Here is a 13,974-nt window from a genome sequence, read left to right on the forward strand (position 1 = left end):
CCCATCCTTGCGCCTTCTCCTCTCTCTCTCTCTCTGTATATATATATATAGACCCAGCGCTCTTGGTATTTATCTCCATCCTCTCTCCCTCCCTCTCTCCTTCTCTCTCCCTGTCCCTCTCTCACTCGCACACAAAACTCTCTTTCTTAGAACTCTTTGTGTGAAGGAAAATGGGTGCACTGGACTATTTTTCAAACTTATGTACTGTTACCAGCACAAGGAAGAGCAGACGTAAACCAATGCAGGTATTCATTTTCTTCTGTGTTTTTACTCATTTTGCCCTGTCAAATGTGAACTGCAAAGAAAATGGATTACTTCGACGTCCTCTCTCTTGATTGGCATGCTAGTTTGTTTTCGTTTGTTAACTGGGTTTGGTTTTGTTTTTGTCCTTCCAGACGGTTGATATCAAGGTGAAAATGGACTGTGATGGTTGTGAAAGGAGAGTAAAGAATGCTGTTTCCTCCATGAAAGGTTCAAATACTAAGCTTTGCTTCTCTCTCACACCTTTTTCTTTTCTCCATTAAGCTGTTTGTGTTGTGAATGAGTAGTCAAGAACATTATCTAACGGAGAGGGATGATGGTAGGGGAACGATAAGCAAGGCACAAGTCTTAACAGTCTTGGCAAAAGAAAATTCCGAGACGTGTTGATCTTACTTGGCTGTCTGGCCTCCCGTGAATTCTTTTTCCCGAGAAAATGTTTCCCTAATATTAAAAACCAAAAAAAAAAAACAAAAGAAAAATGAAGCTAGCCTATGACCCATCAAAGCCTGGTAATAATGAGATTTCATGGAAAAAGTTTATGCTGAATCACTGTAGCTTTCCATGAAAAGGGTTTGCATCTCTTTTCTTTTTTTACTTCTTATTTTATTCTTGTTGGAGTTCTTTCCTGGATCAGGCAGCAAAAGGATGTATGGTTTTCAACAATAAAACAAAGGAAAGTCAAAAGGGAATTGTAGTTGCTGAGCTTCTTCTTGTAACCGGAAGAAACAAAAATCTTGCTGATCATCTTTTCGGTTTCCTGCCGTCGTTTATTTACTTCCATTTGAAATTTGTGATTGTATTGTGTGACAGTAGGCACTATCCAATCACCATCCAATCAAATCAAAGCAAGCTTCGGTAGAAGCAGCAAAAGAATAGCTGGACATAGCATTTCCCACCTCCCCCGTCACCCACCGCTCATTAATTTCACCATTAGCATATGTGGAGCACTATTGCAGCCTTTGTTTCTTTCAGAAAACATCATTGGTACCCATTTTAGTTTCAAGTCTATCATCATAATAAATGCCATTCAAACTGCCCACAAACCAAACGCACCCCTAATATGATGAATCTAGTATATGACAAGTTGCACGAACAACCATTATGAATGGATTCCTCACCAATCCGCATTTTGTTCGTTGTTATTAAATCCATCTTTTTTGGTTTTTGGCTTTTTAATTGTAGGTGTGAAAACAGTGGATATAAACCGAAAGCAAAGCCGGGTAACAGTCAGTGGTTTTGTTGATCCAAACAAGGTGTTAAAGAGGGTGAAAAGCACGGGAAAGAGAGCTGAGTTTTGGCCCTATGTCCCTTACAATCTAGTGTATTACCCTTACATTAAAGAGGCCTATGACAAGAAGGCACCGTCTGGCTACGTGAAGAATGTGGTTCAAGCACTCCCCAGCCCAAGTGCCACTGACGAGAGGCTCACCACCCTCTTTAGTGACGATAACCCCAACGCATGCTCCATCATGTAAAGCACGGCCACGGAAGAAGAGTTGAGACGGACCCCCACATGTTTGGTTTTCCGGGAAATGAATCGAGGCTAAGATAAGTTAGCAACTATGTACTTTGAGTTAGGTGTCTGAGCTTGTACGGAGGGAGTAGTGTTTAATTGTGCTGTTGTGGTAGATTTCCTTTGTGCCATGACCTATTAAATCAAGTCGAGCAGCTTTAGCTGCTTTATACCATAATGGACATTTCTTGTACGCAGCACATACGGTGACTTTATTGGAAACACTACTTTCCAGGGAAAGGATCGTGACTGCCCTTTCTCCTGTCATGTGTATCGATCCATCTCAGTGTGTCACATGAGAATCGCCAATATGGAATAAGGACTACCCAAAAGTAAGGAAGAAGATGTATGTCATCTGAAAATCATTCAATTGAAACCCACCCAAAAAATGAATAGGCAAATGCATAAACCTTGTGCCCATATTCAAATTTTCCAAAAAGCATACTTTTCTTGCCTCATACTTTCTCACTAACCTTGGAACATTTTAATTTACCTTTCAAAAGACAAGAATTGCATTATGAAACTGTGGGTATTCATCCATTGTACTTTGGATGAAGCGAATCTAATAATGAACAAGATGCCACATTAAGAACATGGTTTCTTTCACCAAAAAATGGAAAAGGTCAGTAAGTAGTTGCATAATTGCCTCCTAGGGCTCTCTCTTCCCGCAGACAGCCACCACCACCCCGTACACAAAGGTAAGAAAAGAAAGCAAGGTTATAACTTATGGGCTCTTTTGTGGTGTTGTTTATCTTATCCTTTTGCCTATCTCTCAAGAAAAGGTCAGACTCTTTTATGAATACTAAAAAAAACAGAGGAGCTTTTTGAACCCACAAGCAACACACCCATAACTGATCTCCCAAGACCTTCCATCTCTGAAAAACATGGAAACTTGACAGACATGGGCAGACTCACATGCCCATCCAGGCTTTGCCCTTATCATTGTCAGCTATCAATCAAGCGGAGGAAGTAGCACTGATTGTTGAAGTGTGATAATGGCAACATTGATTGGGAAAATTTTGTCATGTCATAAAAGGATAAGTGTTCCTTTAGACAATATAAATGATATGGGTGTCATCATATCCTACTTTTTCCTGTGAATTAGGGATTACAAAGATATGGGACAAGAAGAAAGGCCCCGGTTTGAATTATTTTCTGATGAATTTGTTAGCCTTTAATTTCGGCTCTACATTATACAAATCAACACTGACAAGCCTAAACGAAAAAAAAATATTATCATGGTAGCCAAGATCTTACTCGGTCCGAGACTTTTGCTTCAGAGAGCAATTTAATAATGAAACCACTGCAAAAGAAAGCAAAATTATAAAATGCATTTGTATAATCTATCTATCTATATGCCATAGAAGTGGGAGAATAACCTTTGGAGGACAAGAACTTTTATCAAAGAAGCTTCTTTCAAAAGCAGGAAGGGTGTAGGTCCTTCAACACTCTTTCTTTAGTGATATAATTGATTTATTAGCATGAACCCCACCAATCATCCGTCCATTGTAAAATCTAACCCAGCATTATCATCTCAATAAAGTAGATATATCTTGGGATTCTTAGTTCTAACCAACCACCCCTGATGCTTAAACTTGATCACTCAAAACCAATCTTCCTCCAAAATGCACCGCCATCCTCTTTCAAATGGGGTTATGACCTGAATAATTGGGTCATTGAAATCCTAATCTGTCCTTGTATTAATTTGACAGTTGGGTCGTATAATTGGCGTCTACTGACCTCAAAACAACATTAGGAGATAATTGGTGCCTTTCGGATTCCAATACCTGAAAGGCACCGTTTTTATCCCGAACAAAAAAAAAAAAAAAATAATAATAATAAAAGTTTGCATGATTCGGTTTGACGGGTGCCATGAAAAGTTTTACGCAAGTATAATGAGTTTGGGTGCCTTTTTCTATGCTTTTTTTTTTTTTTTTTTTGTCTTTTCAAATTCATGTTTATCAAACGAGAACGTGACGTTCCATCCATCTCAATTTGGTAACATCTGGTTTATTTTTTATTTTTTTAATGTTCAACCTTAGAAGAGTATAAGCTTGTGATAAATAAGATAAGAACAATATTATAAACAATGCATGGATTTCTTAAATAAGAAATGCAAATTGTATAAGACATGTTATTGAATTGATTAGAAAGACAATCCTACCGAACTTGATGGAAAATTAGTTTTTTTATGGAAGTGAAGCATGTGTGTTTATCCTAATGAAAACCAGTAGTCATGAGATATCCAGGGGAGGAATGGTTAGACTTTGTTGATCTCTAGCTAGAAGAGAGAATTCAAAGCTCCTCCCATGGAAGTAACACCGAATATGGTATTATTCAAAAAGGTCCACAAGCCAAAGGATTTGGCTTCATTGGACATGTTGCATAAAGAAAAATGTTAAGCATGCTAGCTTAAATTGCATGTTACACTCCTTTAATGTTAATTAAAACTAAGTATTCTTTTGAATCGGCTATATTTAGACATAGAAAATATTTTGAATTCCTATACAAAGCATATGAACTCTTTTATGAATTTACTTTATATTTTTAAAATTTGAGATAGTTTAATATTTATAATTTTTTAAAATAATTTTTAAAAGTCTGTGATCTTTCAAGATAAATTTCTAATGCCTTGTTTGGGGTAGCTCATGTTTTTTGCTTTACCTAAAAATTGAAAAGAAAACCGTAATTTTTGAAAAATAATATTAGTATTATAAAACTTCATTAAATATTAATGAATGAGTCAAAATAAAGTTTTTATAAAACTTAACTTTTATGATAAGCTTAAATTTATTTGAAATCAAATAAAAATAAAATTAATTATTAAACTTAAAAAGAGCTTTCGAATTTTCATAAATTTAACAAAACATGAATTTAGAGTAATCGAATTATGCAAATGAGACTTTTATTTTTATAGTATTAGTTCAGCCGCCGGGCTTTGAATGAGATAACTTCTTTAAAATATGTGTACCTTTTGATGTGGGGGTGAAAAAGGATCAATCACATTCATTCTCTACGAGAGGAGGAAATCGGAATATATAAAGAGGGAGGAAAGAAAGATAAGTGTTATAGAGAGATTCGTACCAAAGAGTCGGTGTTTGCGTTGGTAAGTTTGCTATTTCAAAAGTATGAAAAGAAAAAGGAAGCAAGATGCTTTGATTTGTGCAGTTGGGAGGGACAATGGATTCCCCAAAAAGAGGGCCTCAACCTCTACAAATGGCCTTTCTTTTGTTATTGATTCCCTTCAAAGTCCTCCATGCCAAATTTTGAGGGAAGCTCGTTCCTACTTTCTTTTGTGTTGTCACCATATTCCAAGATTTGAACAGTTAATCATCAATTTGACCACATTAATCTTGTTGGGAAGAGTTTTTATGCCTTAACATGGTTCCAAGTTCCAACAATTATAGAATTATGCTACCTGGGATTTAATTGACGTGTTACTTTTACTTGGTTTCTTTTCCAAGAAAGATGACTTATTCATTCTTATGGAACAGTTCACTGAAGAAGACTAGCATTAGCAGAAAAATAAGTGTGAAGCTTTATCCCACCACGTTCTCTCTATCTCACTTAAAGACGCTTTTATTGGTTCTTCGAAATTTTTCAAAAAAATATTTTTTAACCACAATTGTGTGATGTTCGTTAAAAACAGTCCAAACCATACGCTTAGCCTCTACGAATTTAATCATCCAGGCTTTCTTGCTTTGTGAAAGAATCAATGCAAGTATTAATTCAAAGAGAGCTAAGCCCTCTCCCAATTCTCCATCCATGTCAGTAGTCAAAGTGGTAAAAGTGAGTTCTTATTGGAGTATATGGACCCACTCCCACACCCACACCCACACCCAACCCAAAACACCAAAGTCATGGCCCAGAAGCAATGGGTGTGCAGCTCAAAGTTTGTTTTTGTTTCGCATTCAAAATTGTGCTTCACTCTGGTCCTGGTTAGTCAAACCATGTGGTTGGGCCCATAAAAGAATAAGCCATGGAGAATTTTTCAGCTTAGGCTACTGCCATAGTCCGGTACGCCTTGTCATGACAGAGTGGGCGGCGTTAAACTGAAGTGGGCTCAACCCCTAGGCGTATCTACTGAAGTTGTCCTAGCGTTTGATGGGCAGATTGACGGGTCAGAGGCCCGAACCAATTTGTCTACCCTTGGGTGCTCAAATAGGCCAAACGTGGAAAGGGCTTAATTGTGGATAGGATTTATGATTTCTATTTTGCGTTTTATGAATAATTTTCAAGGAGATTTAGGGAAATAATTTGATGGTTTGTTGTATTTAAATAATTTCGGTTTGAATTTATTTTCTATTAAAGAAGTATTTCGTAAAGTTCTTGCTTTAAGGTTTTAATTGATAGTAAAACCACAATTTCTTAACTATGACACCATTAATATTAGAGGACACAATTCATATAAGTGGATTGTGTTTGTTTCATATTAAATCTTAAATATTCTACAAAATAGATCAATTTAAACACGATATAAATAATAATTAGATTATAAATATAAACTCAATTATAACCTAATTAATAAATAAGTATTACATCGTGTAACCTATTTAATAATAATTTTTTTTATATTTAATAATTAAATTCTGTATAAATTATACAATTAATGTCTTAATTAGACATGATTATTATTCATTGACATGTAAATTCAAAAGTAAATTTAAGAATGATTCAAATATGGGTTAAATAGTTTAAAATTATAATTAAATCAATTAACATAATTATTAAATAGGTCAATTTTAATCAAATCCGTAATATATGAGTTGATTTAAAATCATATAAACAGGTTACATAAAAAAATATGAATTTAAATTAAAACGATTTTTTTAAAATCAAATTCATGAAAATGTTTTAAATTTTAGTTATATTAATAAATCATATCAAACTTTATCATTTCTATATAATATAATTGAAGAAAATTACGTCTAAAAAAGGCACGAGAATGAAGAGAGTATTCAACTCTCGAGGGAGAATTCAAAAGAAGTACGCAGAGGCATTGTAAGGCCTCTAGGAGTTTATTGTTGGAATCAATATGAAGTGTGACCAACTTGCTTGCAAGATAATGGGTGCCACTAATGAAATAGTAGAATCACCTTGGAAAGATCCAAGCCTAACAAAATAAGATGATGCAATGGACTTATTACATTGGGAAAAATAGATTTTTCAATGTTTGGTCCATTTCAAGTTCTTCAACAAATCGAGAAATTAAGTTGCTTACAAATTGGAATTACCAAAATCTTTCTGCATTCATCCTGTGTTTCATGTCTCCCTACTTAAGAAGAAAGTTGGCAATGACATCACTGTGTAATAAGTCTGCCACCAATAGCAGAGGATGGAAGAATCAAGCTCAACCAGTAACCATCTATGATCAACGAATGGTGCAAATGCAACAACCAGGCAGTAACTCAACTTTGAACTCTCTGAATATTTCATTTATTCAACGAATTTCAGTGAGTTAACAAAAACATCATAATGCCCTCTCATTGAATATCCAGAATTTCTTTTTTCAGCCAAATCCCAAAATTAGGGCAAGCTTGGTCTCCAGTCAAACTGCGCTTCAGTTTAACCCAGCCACTTGGTGCATCCCACAATGCAAAGTACTAGTCGTACCAGTTTGTTGAATCAATGAGTTAGTGGCGGATTGTCAACCCATCACCTCATGGGCATTGTGGGGGGTATGGACCTTCAAGGCTTTCCTTCTTTGAGAACCAGTTCAGTGAGTGGTCAAGTTCAGATATTATGTCTCATTCGATGGGAATGGTCTTGGTGTGCATAGAAGAATCAAATTTTAAGAATTGAATAAAAAAAAGATTTATCATTATTCAAACCTAAACAGTGGTGTTTAAACTCGGAAAAGAAGAAGGGTGGGGGTTTGGGTGGGCTATATACTCCAAAGGTAGGCAGTGGGAGCCCAGCCCGTGGGGGTGTACGGGCAGCACACAGAGGATCCAAAGCAGATCATATGTCTGGAGCCGGAAGCTGCTGAGAGCCTGAGAAGATTAGATGGATGATAAAATCAGGAACATGGCGGAGATTGGGATCCCGATGAAGGTGGGTCCCAATCTCACTTTGACCTTTACCAAAAAATCAACGACAATCCTCAGTTCACCAGGTCCCCATCCTCCCCGCTCATCAGCCCGTACAACGCCCCCACCCCCTTGAGAACTTACCAGTTATCACCAACCACTGTGATTGGATGTGAAGGAGTCAGTAACTGTTATGGGTCCTCATGGCGGGGGTGAAAATGAGTGACTTGAGTAACCCAGAAGCAAACCCCCTCTTAAAGAATAAAGAAAGAGGAATTAAAAATCAAGTGAAGAAGAGGACAGCATGCTGAGTTGCAGGTGGTGGTGAAGTGTGAACTGATGGGGAGCAAGTAATGATGGACCTAACAGTCTCCCTTACTGCCCCCTCCTCTACACTATACTACTCGGCACACATACTTTTACCTTTGTGTGATTGCGTGCTGTTTTTATGTGACAGCAGACCCACTCAAACAACCCTATGGACACGACCTCCTATATCTCCACCACCTCCCTTTGACTAGGTGTGGTAAAAAGGGTTAAAATATGAGGAAGCAAGTTTGGGAATTGTGACCCATAAAAGGTTAAAACATGGACCTTTTTCACCCCCACCCTCAGCCATGGTTACTGGCCTCTCGCCCCAACGCTCACTCCTAAAGGCTAAAGCTAAAGGTGAATTCAAAATGCATTTCTTTTGGGATTTTCTACTGTAAAGAGACATCACCCTCGACACCTGCTGCCATGGGCTACCCATCTTTATCTTTGTCTCCATGGAATCAAACACCCTACTTTAAAAAGAGAATAACTGGTATATCGGGTTTCACCATAGTGAAATTAAACTCTTTCCAGAAAGGGGAACTGCATCCAAATAATTTTGAAGGAGATAAAGCAGTGGGTCGAGTCCCGAAACATTGACAATCTCAAATTGCTTAGGTGGTGAGAATCATGTGATTCTTATCGAGAGTACAATAATTACCCCATGGATGACGAAAGGAAAAATATATGGCTTTTAAATGGGCCAAGAAAGCCACGGCATAAGTGACCCAAATTTAGAAATGGCAGTGTGAGATGAAAAAGGAAAATAAAGGAAAATGCAAAGAAAAAGAAGAAGAAGAAGAAGAAGAAGAAGAAGAAAGTAATTTAAAAAAAAAAAAAAAAACGGAAAGTAGAAGATAACGCTCCTCCTAACTGAAACCCAAATTGTCGTGCTTCCAAATGGGCCAAGGCTGGGTCCACCCAGTCACGGGGTATGTAACTTACGAGTAAACTCTCCATGACTGCTATACTATTATTTTCCCTCTATTTCTCATGCTACTTTCATCTTCTCGTTATAGCAAATTATACTACAACCGATAAAACGAGCTATGGATGGGCCTGACCTAGTTTTTCTCCATGTTTTGAATTGTAATATGATGCGAGTGGCTAGCCCATTTAGTTCAACCACCTAGGTCTTGGTCATCGTCACTTGCCAGGTCAAGAAGCGCACCATGTTAATTGAAAACACTATTAAGACCTTCATCAATAAGTACTGGAAAAGGTGAATATATTCAGCTTGGGGTCAAAATAAAAAACAATAATCTTAGTACATTGATGTTTGCTAGAAATCTTAGCATCGCTCTTGAGTAATTTGCGTATCACTTTGATTGAAGTTTTTTTGTTCAGTGCCTCTTATACACTCTGAATGTGAAATCAGTCATGCATCTCACAAGGATGGGGCCATCAGGCCATGCATGAGTTGTGAAACAAGTAGTTGACTGAAACTTAAAAGAACACACATCGTTACAGTAGTCATTTGCTGATGAAAGTGGGTAGGCCTTTAAGTTCCCAACTATAATCCAACGAACTTAAAGTTCAATTGCGAATGGAATTTGAAATCTTGATTTGGAAATATGAAGTACAAGCCCGTGTGAGTCCTTAAATACTGGAGAGGGCAGTCTCAGTGCAGAAGAAGATAAGGAGGGATTAGTTTAAACATTCCAGGTCTATGGAGTTGAGGAGAGAGGAGTTGTTTTATATATTATTTACGTTTATATTTTCACGAGGAATGGAGGGGTAGCATGTGATACAAACAAGAGCGCAGGGGATAGAAGTCGGCCTGTCAAGTCGCTGTTCCTCTTTTATTGTTTTTCTCAGCATTTAACGTTAAATCACATCATTTCAGATTTCAGAGCATCCCCCACTCTTCTCTCTCCTCCCACCTTTTACTCTCTTTCTTCTCCTTCTGACTCTCCCCCTCTCTCTCTATCTCTCCTTTTTCTGTATGTGATCTCTTCTCCTTGTCTTGGCATTGATTTGTATTTGCATTGTTTTCTTATAAAAGCTCAAGAACCATGTGCTTTTGTTTTGTTTGCTTTTGAGAACATCTAAAGAAGGAAGAAGAATCTGTTGGAGTAGAAGCTCACATGCAACCCTTTTACTCCCACTAGCTTAGGTGTTTCCTTCTTTTCTTTTTTCCCCTTTTTTTCTCCCTTTTTTTTTGTTTGCCTCGTTTGTAGCAGAGAGTGATCTTTCATTCCAAACAACACTGAGGAAATGACTAAAGATGAAGACTTTAAGCTCCTCAAGATCCAGGTAAACACACTCTTTCCGTAAAGCTTCCTTTCCTTTTGTTCCTTTTTAATTTCTAAATGAACACAGCAAAGTTGGGTGTTGGTCATTTTCTTAAAGCTTCTTGTTGTTGTTGTTGTTATGTGTTCTTGTTTTTCTTTTATTTGTTTATCTACAGACTTGTGTTCTCAAAGTGAACATACACTGTGATGGCTGTAAGCAGAAAGTGAAGAAACTTCTTCAGAGAATTGAAGGTGCTCCTTTTTTCGTTTTTTGTTTTTTGTTTTTTTTTTTCTTTTAAATTATCTTATTTGTTATGTTAGTTCTTGTTGGTGAGTCATGACGAACCCCATTGATTGGTTTCCTTTCTTTTCTCGAGATGTTTTTTGCTAAGCTTCGTTTGGTTAGTTGGGTGGTGTGGGGAAAGAAGGGAATTTGAATCGATCTCTATTTATTTTTAATCATATGGGACCCTGAAGAAACAGCATCCTCCACTGAATATTTCAGTGGACTTTTCAAAATACCCAAGTAGCTTCAAGCTACAAACAGAAAGGTAATCGTTGCTCAGTATGTAATGGTGGAGGTCAGGGAAGTCTACATTTAGAGGGTAATGTTTGACTCCTTGGTTCTCATAAATATTAAACAGTCCTGTGATCTTTCTCTACTGTGGGTTTAGGAATATATTGAAAATTGGATAGGGGTGATGTGATTTTTCGTTGGTAGTGTTGATACCTTGTGCTCTGTTCCTAAAACGGAGAATGGTGGGGCGCTTTTACATTTTTGGAGGCAGATGGACCTAGAATGGGGAAATCTATCCCAGCAAGATTAGTCCAAAATCTAGTTTTTCTTGTGTTGATTTAATTTATTTGCTTTCTTCTCTCGGTTTTCAACAGGTGTGTACACAGTTAATATAGATGCAGAACAGCAGAGAGTCACAGTTTCAGGAAGTGTGGACTCTGGAACTTTGATAAAGAAACTGGTCAAAGCTGGTAAACATGCCGAGCTTTGGTCTCAGAAAAGCAACCAAACCAAAAACAAAAAACCAACTGCATCAAAGATGACAAGAACAACAAAGGCCAAAAGCAAGGTTTGATCAAGGGACTTGAGGCCTTAAAAACCCAGCAAAAGTTCCCTGTTTTCAGCTCTGAAGAAGATGAAGATGATTTTGATGATGATGAAGAAGACTATGAAGAAGAAGAGCTTCGGTTTCTCCAGGAGAAAGCGAACCAACTAAGTCTGCTCCGGCAGCAAGCTCTTGATGCAAGCAATGCAAAGAAAGGTTTTGGTGCCATTGCTGCTTCCAACAATGGCAAGATCAACAATAATGTGGGAAATGGAAATGTCCAAAAGAAAGGAAACCCCAATCAGAATATGGGAATGAAGGGTAGTCCAGGTGGAATTGATCAGAAAACCATAGCAGCTCTGCAAATGAACAACCCCCATTTGGTGGGCGGTGGAAATATTAATTCTGGAGAAGTTAAAAGGGGAAATGACATCAAATCCATGATGGGTCTTGGTGGGTTTCATGGAAATGGTGGTAACGTTGCCGCCACTGCTGCTGCTTTAGGTGGAAATTCCAATGCTTTGGGAGGGTTTCAAATTCAACCCAACAATGGGTTTCAGGGGTCTTCCACAGGGTTCCCAAATGGTGGATTTGCAACAGGTCATCATCATCCATCACCCATGCTGATGAATCTAAATGGGAACCAGTACAACCATCCATCACAAATGATGATGAACATGAACATGCAGCAGAACAGGCATGCCCCCATGCAGCAACCCCAGATGATGTATCACAGGTCTCCTTTTATTCCGCCCAGCACCGGTTACTACTATAACTACAGCCCTGCCCCCTCCCCTTACACTCACTGTGACACTAATTATAGCGGTGATCACTCTGCAAGCCATATGTTCAGTGATGAGAACACAAGCAGCTGTTCAATCATGTAATGGGGATGGGGACTGGGATATTGAGTGTGTGATGGCGTTTTCATGCATTGAATATTGTCAGTGAGTGGAGTCACTGGCTTTGACAGTACCCTCTAGTTTGGGGAATGGGATATGATGGGTTGGTTTGGGTTGGAACGCCATGTTTTATTGTGTAGTTGTTAAGATGATGTTTCATCTTTCCCTTTTCTTTTTATTGCTCATCCAGTTCCTGTCTGTTTGCCCTCTCTTTTTTATGCTTCAGGACAGACTTCGAAACGTGTGGTTTCTGTTTACTATCATACTAGTATTTTTATTTATTTTGGTGAAATGGGTTTGAGAACCATGGTCAACTTTGAGTAATTCTTTAATTAGCTTCTTTCCACGACAGGCAAAGGAGATATTGGTTACTGCTTTTGCGCAGAGACATGATGACATGACGCAGAGCCCTGGTCACAGCTGGTTTGAACACTGCCTCACATGACTCTGGCAAATAGTATACCCACCACCCATGTTAGGTGATGCCATGTTCATGTCTGTGAGATGGTCTGTGCTGACAAGAACCACACCATATTATTCACCCTCCCTGGGAATTTCCAATCTGTTTGTAACCATGTGTGTGCACAAACACTTATTTAACATTTCCATGGCCGGACATTGAATGTTGGCCACAGCCCAGCTCAGCAAAGAATTGGAGAAAATGCTCCGAGTATTAATGCCCAAGCAGCGGCTCCTGGACAGTACCCCTATGAATAAAAGAAATGAATTCTAGATGGAAGATCTATCCAACTAAAGGCAAAATAAAATATGATAAAACACGACCGCCTCTGTTGCTGCCATGCGTGGGGGGGTTCAGATGGAACTGTTGATATTGGACATGAATCATAGCTAGTTAAAGATAATGACTACTTGTTGATCTCGAGAAGAGTGGAATCATATCTCAGGAGTGGTGCTATTGCTTTTATGGGAAATGAAATTGCTTTGGAGGACCATCCTGATTGGGTTTCTTGGAATCCAAATTCCCATGGCAGCTGTGAAAATGTTGACTAGTATTTGCTTTGTCAAAAAAGGCTGGAAAAATATCTCTTGTAGTTGTAAGTGCCTTAAACGTGCAACTGAAGTGACTCTAGGCGGTTATATGCTTATCGCGGAAGATGGACCCTGGCTGTTCTACAGAGGAGGGTATTTTCAATGGACTGAATCGGAGGGAGATTTCTAAAAGTTGTATGTCAATCTAGATGTACATCCCTTTCCATATACCATTTAGTAAAAACATGAAAAATCTGAACATTTGCAGGTTGGGATGGCAATGGAACGTGTAACGCCATCCCAATCTGCAATGATTGTTTAAACATATGCTTATTCATGTCTCATAAAAAAATTAAACAGCATGAATTTCCTATATTCATACTATTGATTTATTTTTAAAATTTTATTTATATTAAAATAAATGTAATTTATAAATAAATAAGAAGTATATTTTTTTATAGTTTACTTTAATGAGAAATAATTTTGAGATTTTATATGTTTCAGAAAAAGAGAAAAATAAAAACAAATTAATTATTTCATTTTATTTTCATCAATTATATATATAAACGAGACAACCCAAGAAAAGGAAATACCTTAATTTTTATCAATTATTCCTTAATTCCTTTTTAGGGATAATTATTATTATTTGGATTATTGTCTTTGTGCTATCCA

The 13,974-nt window shown here is 37.6% G+C and overlaps 2 protein-coding genes across 2 annotated transcripts; both read left to right on the forward strand.

Annotated features, from left to right (window-relative positions):
- On the forward strand, positions 1-2,036 carry LOC117911643 (heavy metal-associated isoprenylated plant protein 21-like). The gene is made up of 3 exons (XM_034826049.1): positions 1-245; positions 396-471; positions 1,444-2,036. Exons 1-3 carry the CDS (start codon positions 171-173, stop codon positions 1,734-1,736), a joined length of 444 nt encoding a protein of 147 aa, XP_034681940.1. The 5' UTR covers positions 1-170; the 3' UTR covers positions 1,737-2,036.
- Positions 2,037-10,052: 8,016 nt separating this feature from the next.
- LOC117923618 (heavy metal-associated isoprenylated plant protein 37-like) lies at positions 10,053-12,619 on the forward strand. The gene is given in 4 exon segments (XM_034842044.1): positions 10,053-10,371; positions 10,526-10,601; positions 11,241-11,368; positions 11,371-12,619. Coding segments are annotated over 4 exon segments (1,170 nt in total). The 5' UTR covers positions 10,053-10,332; the 3' UTR covers positions 12,298-12,619.
- The last annotated feature ends 1,355 nt before the right edge of the window (positions 12,620-13,974 follow it).

The sequence above is a fragment of the Vitis riparia genome, chromosome 1 (assembly GCF_004353265.1).
Source record: "Vitis riparia cultivar Riparia Gloire de Montpellier isolate 1030 chromosome 1, EGFV_Vit.rip_1.0, whole genome shotgun sequence".
Classification (NCBI taxonomy): Eukaryota; Viridiplantae; Streptophyta; class Magnoliopsida; order Vitales; family Vitaceae; genus Vitis; species Vitis riparia.